This window comes from Oncorhynchus tshawytscha, linkage group LG04, assembly GCF_018296145.1.
Source record: "Oncorhynchus tshawytscha isolate Ot180627B linkage group LG04, Otsh_v2.0, whole genome shotgun sequence".
Classification (NCBI taxonomy): domain Eukaryota; kingdom Metazoa; phylum Chordata; class Actinopteri; order Salmoniformes; family Salmonidae; genus Oncorhynchus; species Oncorhynchus tshawytscha.
In genome coordinates, this window is record NC_056432.1 from 21,517,716 (window position 1) to 21,535,877 (window position 18,162).

An 18,162-nucleotide genomic window follows, 5' to 3' on the forward strand; every position below is an offset into this window, starting at 1 on the left:
ATTCGTCTGATTCTCTGTAATAGTGGTATGGGAATAATTATGCATTTTATTTTGTAAAGTACATCGAACAACACAACAATATTTTCAGTCACCTCCTTATCTGAAGGACAATCAGCATTAAACAGGTTAATGTCAATCTCTGCATGTTTTTTCAAAATCTCATGGACGGCCTACATTGAACACCACACATTGGCTGCTACTGTAGCCTGGATGATAGAACAGCTATTTCCATGTAAAAATGTTATTGGATGCATTTTCTACATTGTTTTTGATGGTAGACCACTCTGTTAGGCCTACATGATGATCAAATAGCCACAGTAGCGTACTTGACCACTGTTCAATCTAACTTAAAACGGGACAGCCTCAGTGTTCACAGTAAACGCGCACTGGAAGTGGCACAGAATTTTCACAATGTTCAAGTTTGCGCTCACAGACCTTAAATTAGATTTTTTTAAATTGAGGGAACATTGGCGGTGACCATCGACTAGACAAAATTGATCCACTCGAACGCACCCATTGGCCACATTGGAGCAGAACACTTTTGTCAAGACTGATTGCCTTGACAAGACTGCCTAGGGTCGTACTATTGTACATGAGGTGATATAGCTCCCAAATAAATGAATGTGATATAAATCATAATGATTATCTCCCTTACACTGATTCAGCTGTCCCTGGCCTGTAACTCCCTGTTTTATTATAAACAAGATGTTCTTTTCTCCGATTGGATGTTTAAAAAAAAGCTCAGTGGCCTGGAGGTGACATAACAGTCATATGTTAAAGTGATTAGAAGATCCCAGAGCCTCTTACAGAAGGTTCATGTGCACTCAATGTGGTAATTACCAGGCTAACCTAACCGTCAGTGTCCCCCAGACAAGAAGCAGGACAAAAGGTTGGTAGGGCTGAGATTTGGATGTTTGGGGTGGGGGGTGTTTCACTCTGTGTGGTATTACCGAGGCAACAGGATCTCCTGGCTTTTCTGCCCCCACAGACTTAAGTGTTTCCTCTTGGTGTGACAGGGCAGCTCAGGGACGTAGAGGTGAGAGTAATTGACACAACAGGGCTAGTATGGATATCAGCGCCTATGGTCACAAGAGGAAACTGATCAGGTGATTGTTCAAAGGATTAGATAGAGCAGTTGCTTTTCAGGGTTGTTTTACTTTCAAAGGGAAACATGTTTCAACAAAGAGTGTTAATTGAATACTCACATCTGTATGTGTATGTGATGGGCGAAGGTGGATGAAGGTGAGGGAAGGTGAGGAGAGAAGCAGAAGAGAAAGCAAGTTCTTTGTTCACACTTCAGCAAATGTAGTTAATTACTCTGTTGTTCACACTTCAGCAAACTGCTATATAATCCAGTGGAGTGCCATGAGTCAACAGTTAAACCCTTACTGGAAGTGTGTTGGAGAGGAGTTTATACCCAGTCAGTGTGTTCCTGTTCATTTACAAACCTAAGCAACATGTTGTTGAAGGAATTTACACATTTTAACATTTGTTTGGACTGCCTTGAACTGAGACATTGAGCTAAGATGTTATCAACTTAAAATGAATTCAAACATGATGTGGCGGTGATGTGCCACTTCAGTGCTGAAAGTATATCTTCTGATGACAAAACACCACAAATTCCATGGTACAGCATGGTAATACAGTACATAGACGTGTGCATAAAAGAGGCAACCATTGAGTTCTTTACGAAGCTATAGTGAATAGACACATCCCAACATGTCCTCTGAAGCCATCTCCCTCCCCCTCAGTCCTATTAACATGTGGATGGAGGATGAGGGATGGTTCTGGTTTTCACATGGCATGGTACAAACAATTACTCTGTTTCTCTGCAGCTCAGAGTGCTGTATGCTCTGGTGTGGATTGGATTAGCTGTACACTTCATCTCAACACACAGTAAATGTAGAGTTATGGATCATATTGAACTAGTTTAGGAGTGTTGAATTGGGATGAATGGAGCCTTGGTTTAAGGAAAAGACACACTTGTCTAAGTAACAACTAATAAGAGAGAGAGACTTGAATGACAGCTTTTGGGAGGAATTAAAATAATTTTATGGTTCATCTGATATACCTACTATACCACTTTATATGGTAGCAGTCTAATATTTCCATTGCAATAAGTGAGTAGCATTGTAATAAGTGTGTTTAGACAAGTGGTCGGTAAGAAGCTCTGATCTGTGACTCTGCCATGTCAATGTTTGGGCATGCAGTGATAGCTCAGGCAGTACCTCAGCACTACTAAATCACAACCTAAAACAAACTGAAGCTAGAGCCCCTCCCAACTGTGATAAACTCACCTTGGAGTGCTAACAGAGACCATTTTACCAGGACAGGTACTAACAAGTAGATAACACAATTATTTTCCAGGGAGTAATCAAAATTGTGAAATTCTACCCTGTCTGTTTTCAGTGGCTTGAGCTGATACAGTGAGGCTGGTCCTGTGTGATTTGGTAAGAGAGGGGCTCTAGCAATGCCAAGGTTGTGGTTTCAATCCCCGTAGGGGTAACATATACTTAAATGCGTGCACTCAATGAACTATAAATTGCTTTGGATAAAACCATTTGCTAAGTGTCATTACAGATGTAGCATCTTAATTTAATTGCTCTTTTGTTACTGAGAATGTTCCTGTACAGCAAGAAATGCAAACTTGTAGTGTATTTGACATTTAAAAAGGCTTCTAAAGTTTGTAATTTCCACTTTAAAATGTCAGACTTGACTTGCCCTAATATTTCTTTTTATCAACCCCATAGTAATTCAAATTTCCTTTTGCTGCAGGATTATTTACCTGCTGTTGCAAACTGGATCAGATTAATATACTACATATGTATGGTCTTCAATAATGGCTACCGGGATGGGGGGCATTGAAATGGCCCAGATAAACACAATGAGAAGGAAGGCAACACAAATCCTGTTTACACTCAACCTTGGGATGTGACACAATACAAATGTCCCTCCTATTACATTGGGCATAAAACAATAGCTGATTATATAATTTACATTACTTTTGTCTATGTTTTTCTGAAAAAGTTAGAAAAACTGTTTTTTTGTTGTCAAACTCCAGCAATTAAAAAAAACTTTTCCTGTTGAAAAACAATATCCCACATATAAATACAGTAATGTAAACACACGTTTTTCAGGCATGTGCAAACTTCATGGAGTATGCATTCAAGAAGTTGGGAACAATAAGGGAGCAATGAAGAATAACAGAGGAAAGGCCCACCCCCTCCCACTTGTGTCATGTCACGAGGATACCTGGACCACCTATTGCGATGTGCCTTTTGTTACGTAAATCAGGTGATAAATTAGGTGAGAGGGAGACTGGAGTGGGACATCACTACTTCCTCAACCACTTTAACCTTCTCTTCATCATTTTCTCCCCCATCCTTTCACTCCTTTGCCATTCTCTCCATGATCTCCTCCTCTAACCCTTCTCTCCATTCTCAGGACCTATGGCCACAAAGTTTGCTTCAGTCTTCCTCTTCCCACACTCCAGGCTTTTGTTCTACCTGGAGGTCCGTTTGGCATGTACGCAGCTCCTTTAAATGTCACACAGAAATGGATTCACCACTAAAAAAATTAGTCACTGTCCACCATGTGCATGTGACCAATAAAATGTTATTTGATGATTAGCGGTTGTAAAATGATCAGGAAAATGGACCAATTTCTGAATCTGACCTGCTCTGTTTTTGCTGGTTCAGCACAACCAGAAAGTACTTACCTAAGTTCCAGGCCTACTGTCAGCATTTACTTATCAGCTATGGAGGATTAGATCTGTTATCATGGTTCATGCTAGATGACAAATTTGAATCATGCATGGGCCTACATCCTGAGAGAAGGTTGTGATGCTCTCCATTAAAAGCTGTTCAAAGGAACTGGAATGCATATAACATATGGGGATGAGTAGATTAGAACATTTTCCCACAAGTGTTTGCAAGACAGAATGTTGTGTGTTGTGTGAATTTACAGTACATCTTCACTTGGGCTGCTTAAAGAGCTCTTTAAGGCCTACATTTGTATTTGTAAGATGTGCATACAATCAAAGAGTGGGCCACCAACAAAAACATAAACAATAAATCAAATCAAATTTATTTATATAGCCCTTCGTACATCAGCAGATATCTCAAAGTGCTGTACAGAAACCCAGCCTAAAACCCCAAACAGCAAGCAATGCAGGTGTAGAAGCACGGTGGCTAGGAAAAACTCCCTAGAAAGGCCAAAACCTAGGAAGAAACCTAGAGAGGAACCAGGCTATGTGGGGTGGCCAGTCCTCTTCTGGCTGTGCCGGGTGGAGATTATAACAGAACATGGCCAAGATGTTCAAATGTTCATAAATGACCAGCATGGTCGAATAATAATAAGGCAGAACAGTTGAAACTGGAGCAGCAGCACGGCCAGGTGGACTGGGGACAGCAAGGAGTCATCATGTCAGGTAGTCCTGGGGCATGGTCCTAGGGCTCAGGTCCTCCGAGAGAGAGAAAGAAAGAGAGAAGGAGAGAATTAGAGAACGCACACTTAGATTCACACAGGACACCGAATAGGACAGGAGAAGTACTCCAGATATAACAAACTGACCCTAGCCCCCGACACATAAACTACTGCAGCATAAATACTGGAGGCTGAGACAGGAGGGGGGTCAGGAGACACTGTGGCCCATCCGAGTACACCCCGGACAGGGCCAAACAGGAAGGATATAACCCCACCCACTTTGCCAAAGCACAGCCCCCACACCACTAGAGGGATATCTTCAACCACCAACTTACCATCCTGAGACAAGGCTGAGTATAGCCCACAAAGATCTCCGCCATGGCACAACCCAAGGGGGGGCGCCAACCCAGACAGGATGACCACATCAGTGAATCAACCCACTCAGGTGACGTATACAATATAAGGAATACATTCTTTATTTGTTTTTATAAACTGGGTGGTACGAGCCTGAACGCTGATTTGCTGAAAGCTGTGGTATATCAAACCGTATACCACGGGTATGACAAAACATTTATTTTTACTCTTCTATTACATTGGTACATTGTTTTTTTCCCGATCTTGTCTCATCGCTGCAACTCCCCAACGGGCTCAGGAGACAAAGGTCATGTCATGTGTCCTCTGAAACCTGCCAAACCACGCTTCTTAACACCCACCAGTTTAACTCGGAAGCCAGCCGCACCAATGCATTGGAGGAAACGCCCTTCAACTGACGACTGAGGTCAGCCTGCAGGCACCCATCCCGCCACAAGAGCATGATGAGCCAAGTAAAGCCCCCCTGGCCAAACCCTCCTCTAACACGACACTGTGCCAATTGTGCGCCTCCAGATCACAGCCGGTTGTGATACAGCCCAGGTCTGTAGTGATGACTCTAGCATTGCGATGCAGTGTCTTAGACCGCTGCCCCACTCGGGAGGCCCTGGTAACCAATTTATAATAGCAGTAAGGCACCAGTTAGGCAACTACTGTAGCTATCCAGCTAGCTAGTAAACATGCTAGCTATTTCAGTGGATGTTTTCACATTTCTGCTGACAAATAAATAAATTTCTAGCAGCAAATATGTTAATTTATAGCCATGGTATAAACAGGATAATCAACTCAAGGCTCTATGCCTTCTTTGGAAAATAATGCAACTCGGTGGAAGGATAGTTCCAACCTTCCACGTCGTACATTATTTTCCTGTGAACGCATACCCCCTCCTTGATTATCCCTCACATCATTTGGTTATGACATAAGACATACAATACATAAAACAAAATACATATTCTTCCAAACTAGGGGTTAATTGGTTTAATTCACCTGGTTTAATTGAGGATTCATTCTGTTATATTTAGGTTTCCATTAATAGAAAGTAGCCTAGGCTTACTGGGAATTCTACATACTGTGGCTTTCATTTATGTGTTGTTTTGTCAGTGATTGCAATAGCCTACAATTTAACAAGAAACGGCAGGGAGAAAATGTTTGTAAATATGTTATTTTGATGGCTTTAAATAGGGTGCGTGTATTTTCCCACTGCTCCTCAGAAAGTTTTCTGGATACAATGAATAGTTGTCATGGTTGAAGTAGGCCTATGACTTGTTCACACTGCAGACCTTAATGCTCAAATCAGTTGTTTTTCAAACCCGTTTTGGAATACTGACTGTCCAAACAGCAAGTTACAAATGACCAAATCGGATGAGTGTGTTCAGACAGCGGTCATTTGCTGACAGGCTATAATCCCTTGAGGAGTTTGTTTTGCATGGCCCGGTGCACTGGGTGGGTGTAGATTTCACTTAAGGATCAATGGATTGGTCTAAAATGAGCAAACTCCGCTCACCCAGGGCACACAAAAAGAACTTGACCACTCAGAAGCTATGCAGCAAGCTAAGGTGAGAAAATGCCTGCCATGGACATCCCAGTTGCTTCGAATGCTCAAAATCATACTGTGAAAACACTTTAAAGCCTCAAAGGATAAGATTATCCAACTTTCAAAACCTATCCTTTTTGGCTAGCTATTTAGTACATTCACTAATTTGTTTGCAAACAATCAACAGTAGTGAGTGCATACATTTGAGTATTTGTTCAAACTAGTCCCCCATTGGAATCAAACCCACAACTCTGGCATTGTGCCACACTCTACCAACTAAGGAACACAGGTCTTCACCACTACAGCTCAACAAACTGTCAACAGAGTAGCTAGCTAGCAACAAAATATGCCAAATAACAGTCTAAAAACCACTTGAGAGCAAATCAATTAGATTTGACCATTCAGACAAAAGTCCAATGGCCAGGAATCAAATGTGTATCTGATTTCAAACCACCTCCGAAGGTGCGCACTTTTTGAACTTTTCTATTGGTTCCATTGCAATAGGCACGCATAATCAAGCACAGATACAGTATTTTATATGATTTCAAATAATATATGTGTCTGTTACATATGTGATTCCATGTGCTTTTTGGCTGTTCAGATTGAAGGAAAAACAGCAGATTCTAAAAAACAAAACAAATATTGAGTCACTTCAAACTGCCAATGTGAACAAGGCTTTTGTGGCGCGGAAGGATAACGCCCCTAGATGTGGAATTGGGAATGGAGGAATTGAGAATTGAGTCCCTCAAATCATTTACAACTTGGAAACTGGAGTGACAACATTGCATGTACACTACGGAGTTCACAGAGACGCGCCGCAAACGGTTACTTTTTTGGATCTATGAAATTATGAATTCGACGTTTTTTTAATTGTCGAAGGGGAAAATAAAATAGGATCTATGATAACTCCAGGTGGAATTATTTATCAATTTTAAATCAGAAAAAAAGGAATGCATCCTTTCTTTGTGAAACTAACTTTCCTGTTGTCGCTGATTGTTCTAACACGAGGTAAGGGCAATAATAATATTAAACCATGTTTGGTTCGATACACAGTGGGTAAATATTCATAAACATATAACATATATATATATATATTTAGCCTATTACGGAGATGTTTTCCACGAATTTACTTACATACGCTCGTATTATTGCAAAGTAAATGCTGACAGGAACAAATAGGAAGAAGTCGCAAACCTGATTTAAAAAAAAAACTATCTCAGAACGTTGCACTTGTTGCATTCGATCTCCAAGCGTTTTTTCAAAGGCAGCTTCTCTCTTTGAGGATGGCTTGACATAAGGGAAATACTTGGAAAAACTGCCTCTTTAGTTGTGCTTCTTTTTTCTTCAGCTTCCGTTTTGTTTCTATCTTAAGTTTACTTTGTATTCACAGATAGCCAGGCATCACATTGTCAACATCAGACATATTGATATTGGTTGTAGTCTCATGCATGACTCCGACAATTGTGAGAAAGTTTCTTAATTTGCAGTGATTTGAGCCCCCACAACGCACTGATAACCAATTACGATTTATGTATAACTGCTCTGTTATAACTTATTGTCGTTCCAACGTATACTTTCTATGTAGGTTTTATTTGCACATGGATATTGTTTCCATTTCCTCCATACGTTTCATGTGGATGTATTCATTGTGCGTGCGCCTCTCGCTAGACAGCTGTTGCACTCTCGGCTCGCAGACGCAGCTCGCGCCAGACCAACCTGGTGCCAGACAGACGCTGCAACAGACGGTTCGCTGTGCGTGACGCGTTTGCCAGAAAGTTCACTGTTCAGTCTATAACTTTTCACAGGAATATGAAAACTCAAGCCTCGGTCATTGGGGCAGTTTTGAGTCGAGTTACACAGAACCGTTTTCGCAGCGCTATGTTACTCCCCAAATATAGTACATTCGATGGGACAGCTGAAAAGGGAAGAAGAATGCACCTACCAGTGTTGTGTCAATTCCCATTCACCACAAACTGCACTTCAAGATGGCTGTAGTCACACCTGGGCCAAAACAATCACCTTCATGAGGGATAGTTCTGTAATTTATTACTCATGGCTTAGTTAACAAAGCACTTTGGTGTTATTTTGTTAATGTGATGGCTGTATGTGAAAATCTTCTCCTCAAATGTGAAAATAGAAAGAAGACATGAGTATTTATACTTGGATTGTGCTGTTGTTGTTGTGTTGACACATTCTGTTTGCAGGTTTAAGATGCTCTATGTCCACCGAGTTGTGTTTGAAACTGGGGAGGTGTGAGGCCACAGCTGATGGAAATGGAGAGTGCAAGTAAGTTTCAAATCCCATTATTTGACTAGAGGGAAACACCTGCAGCCTGTATAAACACATAGTATACATTCCAGAGATCATTTAGTGAATGACATAACTTTTTGTGATAAGTTGTTAAACCGTGTTGAGCTGAGGCCCGCCATAGGCCGCTCACTGCATTTTCAGTTCTCTCAGAGAGCAGCACATGCCTATTGTTGGAAGGCAAACACAACCCAGGCTTATTGATGAGGACTGCACTGGGGGTTGCTGTGTCTGTGTGTCTCGTGGCCTGCCCAGTTTTGCCCACTGCTACTGCATGCAGGCTCCCTCTCCAGCAGAAGTCTATGTTCGAGACACCCACTCTGGGCCCAAAATCTTGTTTCTCTTTTCTTTCACGGAGCGACAGCTGGGCTTTGCCAGAAGCTCGGTGGCCATTGTTCTCCAGTCAGATTAATTCTCTGTGACTAATCTGGGTGAGGCTTCCCAGAGTGCTGGCTGCGGCCTCTGTCCTACTCCCTACTCCCCCCTGACCTACTGCCTCTCCCCCCGTCCTACCCTCTACTCCCTCTGTCCTCCCCCTGCTCAAGGGTTTTGTCCCCCTGTTGATGTTGAATGGGCTTTCTCTCTCTCTCTCTCTGAGAGATTTCAAAGGACAGATGGCAGTAGAGTATAATTAGACTGGATGGTTTCATAATTGGGAGCCGATACGTAAGGAAACTGGAAGTTAGTAAACAAGTTGTAATGCATATCTCAGGTTGTTCTAATGTTGTTGTTGTTATTCACTGTTTTTGAAAGTGAAATGAGCAGTTCTATACAAAGTGTTGAGTAGCTCTTCTACATCACCGACACATAAAACTTCTATTGTCTGCTGAACCCTCTTACCCCCTGTTCCATTAAGGCTACCTGAACATTGGCTCTGTTTCTAGCGTGGCATTGGAGTGCCAGTGTCGTCTTACTGAGCTGCAGTGGAGTGTGGTGAAGCTGGGCTGGTGCGGCAGCTCAATCAGGCCGGCCGGATCGGCGCTTGGCTCCTGCATGCCCAGGCAGCCATTTTGGCTCTCGGCCACATCTTAATTCTGTCTGGCAGAACCCTCTTGTTGGGCCACATAGTCATCATTGTGCCTCTCACTGTCCTCATACTCTTTTAGTTAAAAATGGAGATTGTGATGGAGCACCATGTTTTTTTGAGAGGGATTGAGTTTTTTACTATGTCTAATTTTGTGTACTATGCTTATTTTTTAAATTATTATTACGTAGTAACAAGAGTTGACAATCCCACAATGTGTCTGAAATGTGCAGGCAGAGGTCAGAGGTTGTGTCTTCTCTAGTGTTCATTGCTGGAAATGCTGTTTGTTTATGGATATACAGTATGTTTGGACAAATTTTAAAGGCCCAATGCAGCCATTTTTATATCAATATCAAATCATTTCTGGGAAACAATTAAGTGGCTTGCTGTAAAAGATTTCCATTAAAATGGGCACAAATAGCTTTTAGCCCAACATTTTTTTCTCAACCAATTTTGCTAGGACTGTCTGGGAGTGGTCTGAGTGGAGAGGGAGAAAACTGAAAACTAGCTGTTATTGGCAGAAAGGCTTGAAACTCTCTTTCTTATTGGTCTATTAACCAATTTACCGCATGGTGATGTCACCATGGAAAGCCGAAACTCCCGCACATGCAAACCTGCTGATTAGAAGGTCCTGTGTAGATTGTATTTTCATCCAGCAACTATCAGGAAATAACACTGATCCAATGTTTTCACACTTTTACAATGTTCATTTCAGCTGTTGTACAATATGATATAAAACACAGGAAACGTATTTTTGACTGCACTGGGCCTTTACACAGGGTTTTGACAAACTTTAAACAGTGCAGTGATGTGAAAAAGTGCCTGAAACGGGAACATTTGGCGGAGTAAGCTAAGTGCACCCTATCAGATTGATCTAATACTAATACTGTGGCCTAATGTTAACAGCGCTTGTTTCTTTCCATAACAATTTAATCTTCAACATGCATTTCTCACCAGTGTCTTTTCAAAATGGAAGAATTATGTGGCAGGTCCTACTGAATTGTTGACAAATGTTGTGAGCGTTGTGGGAAAATAATACAGTATAAGTGAATGCCTGGATGGACTAACCACATCCAGATGGGTTCTGCAGATAATTGACATGATGCCTTTTCATGTTATGAGTTAGGTGTAATGAATGACCCATCAACCCACGAGGTACTCTAGGCTAGAGCTGGGACGATACCGACCATACACTTATCACAGGCATTTGGCTGATATCGTTCATTACAATAAGTATCCTATGCTAGAGAAACGTGAACTTTGAAATGAAATACATTTCTAATATGGGTGATTGTTAATGGGACAGTTGGTAGCTACAACCATCAAACTAATTGTAGTAGTTTAAAGGATAATTGTAAAAGACTGTGGGGCACATTCATGTTATAAACGTATTGTTCTATTTATCGTTATCGCATCAATTCAAGCAATTTATCGTAATATGGATTTTTCCCCCATATCGGCCTGCTTTACTGTATACCAAAGGCCTTATGTTGGATGTTTAATGAGATGCTCACAGAGAGAGAGAGTTGGGTGTGGTGAGGTGTGGTGGTGTCTGTCTGTGTTACAGCCTGTCTAACCCACTCAATGATATGAGCTACATTCTATGATGGTCTCCATGAAACTCCCTCCTGAGCAGACAGAAAGTGTCTTTCCACTGCCACGTTTCCATTCCTAACAGGATTACAACGTTCCTTCACCTCAAATAAAACCATGTCACTCTGAAGTCAAGACAAGTGGGATTCCCAGGTCAAGTCCCATCCAATCCTTCAGTTTTATATACAGTGCCTTGCGAAAGTATTCGGCCCCCTTGAACTTTGCGACCTTTTGCCACATTTCAGGCTTCAAACATAAAGATATAAAACTGTATTTTTTGTGAAGACTCAACAACAAGTGGGACACAATCATGAAGTGGAACGACATTTATTGGATATTTCAAACTTTTTTAACAAATCAAAAACTGAAAAATTGGGCGTGCAAAATTATTCAGCCCCTTTACTTTCAGTGCAGCAAACTCTCTCCAGAAGTTCAGTGAGGATCTCTGAATGATCCAATGTTGACCTAAATGACTAATGATGATAAATACAATCCACCTGTGTGTAATCAAGTCTCCGTATAAATGCACTGTGATAGTCTCAGAGGTCCGTTAAAAGCGCAGAGAGCATCATGAAGAACAAGGAACACACCAGGCAGGTCCGAGATACTGTTGTGAAGAAGTTTAAAGCCGGATTTGGATACAAAAAGATTTCCCAAGCTTTAAACATCCCAAGGAGCACTGTGCAAGCGATAATATTGAAATGGAAGGAGTATCAGACCACTGCAAATCTACCAAGACCTGGCCGTCCCTCTAAACTTTCAGCTCATACAAGGAGAAGACTGATCAGAGATGCAGCCAAGAGGCCCATGATCACTCTGGATGAACTGCAGAGATCTACAGCTGAGGTGGGAGACTCTGTCCATAGGACAACAATCAGTCGTATATTGCACAAATCTGGCCTTTATGGAAGAGTGGCAAGAAGAAAGCCATTTCTTAAAGATATCCATAAAAAGTGTTGTTTAAAGTTTGCCACAAGCCACCTGGGAGACACACCAAACATGTGGAAGAAGGTGCTCTGGTCAGATAAAACCAAAATTGAACTTTTTGGCAACAATGCAAAACGTTATGTTTGGCGTAAAAGCAACACAGCCCATCACCCTGAACACACCATCCCCACTGTCAAACATGGTGGTGGCAGCATCATGGTTTGGGCCTGCTTCTCTTCAGCAGGGACAGGGAAGATGGTTAAAATTGATGGGAAGATGGATGGAGCCAAATACAGGACCATTCTGGAAGAAAACCTGATGGAGTCTGCAAAAGACCTGAGACTGGGACAGAGATTTGTCTTCCAACAAGACAATGATCCAAAACATAAAGCAAAATCTACAATGGAATGGTTCAAAAATAAACATATCCAGGTGTTAGAATGGCCAAGTCAAAGTCCAGACCTGAATCCAATCGAGAATCTGTGGAAAGAACTGAAAACTGCTGTTCACAAATGCTCTCCATCCAACCTCACTGAGCTTGAGCTGTTTTGCAAGGAGGAATGGGAAAACATTTCAGTCTCTCGATGTGCAAAACTGATAGAGACATACCCCAAGCGACTTACAGCTGTAATCGCAGCAAAAGGTGGCGCTACAAAGTATTAACTTAAGGGGGCTGAATAATTTTGCACGCCCAATTTTTCAGTTTTTGATTTGTTAAAAAAGTTTGAAATATCCAATAAATGTCGTTCCACTTCATGATTGTGTCCCACTTGTTGTTGATTCTTCACAAAAAAATACAGTTTTATATCTTTATGTTTCAAGCCTGAAATGTGGCAAAAGGTTGCAAAGTTCAAGGGGCCGAATACTTTCGCAAGGCACTGTAGTACTGCAGGGATGCCTACTAGTACCGCGGCCCAACCCAATATCTGGACTGGCGAATGAGAGCCACCGGGATCAGTGCAGGCCAGGGTAGTTTATCTCTGAGGCCTTGAAGGAGGCCTTTCATCTTGCAGGATGACATGACAGTAACAGAAAGCAGTGCAGTGTAGAGCCAAGCAGAGCTAGGAGAGAGAGAGATATGATCCACGATCCTGGCGAGGCTGTGGGATTTAACTGCGAGAAACCAGTCAATTCGAATAAGTTATTTCTATGAACAGTATGACCTGAAATTAAACTGCTAAATTATATGCAATGTCTAAATCTGATTCTCTACGGCCTTCTTTCTCCTCTCTGTATGATCAATCATCAACGCTCAGGGTGGGGACAGACGGTGCATCTCAATACGGAGCTCAGTTTACAATGCATGTATCATCTCATCATGGTAGCTTTTTTTCTCGTGACAGGTAGGCCTACATTGCTGCAGCATAGCCTATGCTACAGTAATATATGAACTGAATGCTCATCTAATTTACACATCTCCATCTGGCTTTTGGGGGGGGTCACCTCAATTTTTAATTGTAAAGATGTTTTTATTTTTATTTATTGCAGCTGCAGAGTTTTAAAACAGCCAATCACTTGAATCGTTGCTTTAAATCAGTGTGCATGTGAGCAATCTTTCGCGGTCTTTCTCTCTCTCCATCAATTCCATTCAAATTGCATCCAAAATAGATAATCATGTTCAAGATATATATTGTATACAGTAAAGGTCAAAAGTTTGGACACACCTACTTATTCAAGGGTTTTTCTTTATATTTACTATTCTCTACATTGTAGAATAATAGTGAAGACATCAAAACTATGAAATAACACATATGAAATCATGTGGCAACTAAAAAAGTGATAAACAAATGTGAGATTCTTCAAAGTAGCCACCCATTGCCTTGATGACAGCTTTGCACACTCTTGGCATTCTCTCAACCAGCTTCATGAGGTAGTCACCTGGAATGCATTTCAATTGACAGGTGTGCCTTGTTAAAAGTTAATTTGTTGAATTTCTTTCCTTCTTAATGCATTTGAGCATATCAGTTGTGTTGTGACAAGGTAGGGGTGGTATACAGAAGATAGCCTATTTGATAAAAGACCAAGTCCATATTATGGCAAGAACAGCACAAAAAAGCAAAGAGAAATGACCGTCCATCATTACTTTAAGACATGAAGGTCAGTAAATGAGGAACATTTCAAGAACTTAGAAAATTTCTTCAAGTGCAGTTGCAAAAATCATCAAGAGCTATGATGAAACTGGCTCTCATGATGACCGCCACAGGAAAGGAATACCCAGAGTTACCTCTGCTGCAGAGGATAAGTTCATTAGAGTTGCCAGCCTCAGAAATTACAGCCCAAATTGTCACGATCGTTTAGAGATGGATTGGACCAAGGTGCAGCGTGGTAGGCGTACATTTGACATTTATTTAAATGACACCGAAAAAACAAAATACAAAAACAAACGTAAAGCTACATGCAGTGCACACAAACAAGATCCCACAAACTAAAGGTGGAAAAGGCTGCCTAAGTATGATCCCCAATCAGAGACAACGATAGACAGTTGCTTCTGATTGGGAACCATACCAGGCCAACAAAGAAATAGAAAAAGGCAGGCCAAAGGAGGAATTTGCTTTGGGGATGACCAGTGAAATATACCTGCTGGAGCGCGTACTGCGGGTGGGTGCTGTTATGGTAACCAGTGAGCTGAGATAAGGTGGGGCTTTACCTAGCAGAGACTTATAGATGACCTGGAGCTAGTGGGTTTGGTGACGAATATGTAGCGAGGGCCAGCCAACAGGACGATACAGGTCACAGTGGTGGGTAGTATATGGGGCTTTGGAGACAAAACGGATGGCACTGTGATAGACTGCATCCAATGTGCTGAGTAGAGTGTTGGAGGCTATTTTGTAAATGACATCGCCGAAGTCAAGGATCGATAGGATAGTCAGTTTTACGAGGGTATGTTTGGCAGCATGAGTGAAGGATGCTTTGTTGCGAAATATGAAGCCGATTCTAGATTTAATTTTGGATCGGAGATGCTTAATATGAGACTGGAAGGAGAGTTTACAGTCTAACCAGACACATAGGTATTTGTAGATGTCCACATATTCTAAGTCAGAACCGTCCAGAGTAGTGATGCTGGATGGGCGGGCAGGTGCTGATAACGATTGGTTGAAGAGCATGCATTTAGTTTTACTTGCATTTAAGAGCAGTTGGAGGCCATGGAAGTAGAGTTGTATGACATTGAAGCTCATCTGGAGGTTAGTTAACACAGTGTCCAAAGAAAGGCCAGAAGTATACAGAATTGTGTCGTCTGCGTAGAGGTGGATCAGAGAATCACCAGCAGCAAGAGCGACATCATTGATGTATACAGAGAAAAGAGTTGGCCCCAGAATTGAACCCTGTGGCACCCCCATAGAGATTGCCAGAGGTCCGGACAACAGGCCCCCCGATTTGACACACTGAATTCTGTCTGAGAAGTAGTTGGGGAACCAGGCGAGACAGTCATTTGAGAAACCAAGTCTGTTGAATCTGCTGATAAGAATGTGGTGATTGACAGAGTCGAAAGCCTTGGCTAGGTTTATGAATACAGCTGCACGGTATTTTCTCTTATCGATGGAGGTTATGATATTGTTTAGGACCTTGAGCGTGGCTGAGGTGCACCCATGACCAGCTCTGAAACCAGATTGCATAGCGGAGAAGGTACGGTGGGATACAAAATGGTCGGTGATCTGTTTGTTAACTTGACTTTCGAAGACCTTAGAAAGGCAGGGTAGGATAGATATAGGTTTGTAGCAGTTTGGGTCTAGAGTGTCTCCCCCTTTGAAAAGGGGGATGACGGCGGCAGCTTTCCAATCTTTGGGGATCTCAGACGATACGGAAGAGAGGTTGAACAGGCTAGTAATAGGGGCTGCAACAATTTTGGCTGATAATTTTAGGAAGATAGGGTCCAGATTGTCTAGCTCTGCTGATTTGTAGGGGTCCAGGTTTTGCAGCTCTTTCTGAACATCAGCTATCTGGATTTGAAGGAGAAAGGGGAGGCTTAGGCAAGTTGCTTTGGGGGGTGCAGGGCTGCTGACTAGGGTAGGGGTGGCCAGGTGGAAAGCATGGCCAGCCGTATAAAAATGCTTATTGAAATTCTCAATTATCGTGGATTTATCGGTGGTGACAGTGTTTCCTATCCTCAGTGCAGTGGGTAGCTGGGAGGAGGTGCTCTTATTCTTTTATTCGTAGTTGAATTGCTGCAAAGAAACCACTACTAAAGGACACCAATGAGAAGAAGAGACTTGCTTGGGCCAAGAAACACGAGCAATGGACATTTCTGACTTCAACTGTATAAAAAATGCTAGTCAATAATTGTAACTTTGTAGGCTGCATGTCGTGCATTAGGATCACATGTTCTCTCCCAGCTGCATGGTTTGAACGAGGTGTGTAATTCCATCCCATATGCTACAGTATAATACAGTACGGTAATACAGTCCACACTCAAAAATATTAGCTTACTGGAGCATGTTTCATTTATTTACCCAGGAGAGCATAGCTGCATCTTTGGGCTTTTAAGTTTTTCTGTTATGCATAATGTGCACTAGTCTATATATCAGAGGCTATGTATTGGATAACAACACAATCATTTGGGCTTTTTTAGGTTTGTCTCATAAAATGTCTTTAATGTAAGCTCTAATCAAATCCAGAAATATTTATGAGTTAGAATGACACTTCTGGTTTGGGCGAGAAATTCTGTGTTACCCGGGAGAAAAGTGATTTATTCTCGGGATGGAACATTTGTAAAATACCTGGAAAATATGAAACCCTATCTGGGATGGCTAGAATCAAGGGGCTTAGCCTCCGAGCCTCAGACAGAGAGATGAGCGATCGATGGTCCGGAGAGGGCTGCCATGCCCAGAGTTCACATACCTCAGTCAGTCGGCAGGCAAACAGAAGAGACTGCTCAAAACAACTTAGTTTTTTTTGACAGGCCATTGATGCAGTGATTCACGTGACCTCTTGCACTTCAAACGAGGGCTTAGTCCCTCACTGGAGAGGTAAGATTTGGAGGTGATGTGGTATGGATGAAACTGGGCTGGGGCATATTGGGCAATATGGCTGGCTGCCTGTCACTCACCAACCTGTCCTGTACTGTAGATAGACCTAATCACTCTAGTTGTGTCCAAAATGGGACCCTAATCCCTATGTAGTGCACTCCTTTTAACCAGGACCCATGGACCCTATTTCCTATGTAGTGCACTACTTTTGACAAGGACCCATGAACCGTATTTTCTATGTAGTGCACTACTTTGCCTGATGAGATAAGTTATCTGCAGTAACAGCCTGTCTCCCTCCGGCCACTCCAATATGTCACAGCAGAGTCTCCAGCTTGTGAGCATGTTAGCTAAATTGAGGCTTCAGTAATTGGAGCGCTGCCTATGAGCCTGGCTGGTGAAATAAGTATTCTTCAGTAACAGCCAGTAACCCTTCCTTCAGACAGACAGAAATAGCCCAGTTAGCGCCTGAGGCAGAGGCTTCTATGACAGATTATATTCTGCAGGCACTGTATTCAAAGACCTGGAACTGATATAACCTCAGATAATCAATCTCTCAAGTTTCTGTCCAGGCTTTATTGAATTCCCTTCAGAATAGCTAGCTAGATTGCCTAGCTACATGTGTGTTAAAACTATCTCTGACTGAAGTTAAATAAGAAGCAGGTCAATTAATTCCCTGGCATGTGTGGTGTGGTGGTGACTGACCACAGTACATCATGAATGAAAGCGTCCCTTGTCTCCGGCCAGGAATGCTTCAATACATCCTCTGTTTGCTACGGGGCAGATGAGTCCCTGACTCTTAGTCCCCCCCCCCACCACCACCCATCCTTTCATTCAGAAAATAGGAAAGGACTGGGGAAAGAAAAGGTGCTGTATTGCATGTGATCATATCATCACACAGGGTCGTGTGGGGTAAATCCATTTTGAATCACTTTTTGACAGCATCCCTTTTGATTTAAACAACACGTTCCATAGAAGTGGTCAGTAAGGGACTTTTTGGACCTGAATGCCAAAACATTCAG

At 42.1% G+C, this 18,162-nt stretch overlaps 1 protein-coding gene across 2 annotated transcripts in view; it reads left to right on the forward strand.

Moving 5' to 3' along the window:
- Positions 1–7,061: 7,061 nt before the first annotated feature.
- The window catches only part of LOC112232799 (neurogenic locus notch homolog protein 1-like), a 58,779-nt gene continuing 47,678 nt past the window's right edge, over positions 7,062–18,162 (forward strand). For both annotated transcript variants that reach the window (XM_042320470.1, XM_042320471.1), the window contains exons 1-2: positions 7,062–7,336; positions 8,533–8,614. In XM_042320470.1, coding sequence (XP_042176404.1) covers positions 7,279–7,336; positions 8,533–8,614 — 140 coding nt within the window. In that variant the 5' untranslated portion in view covers positions 7,062–7,278. The remainder of the gene's footprint in view (positions 7,337–8,532; positions 8,615–18,162) is intronic.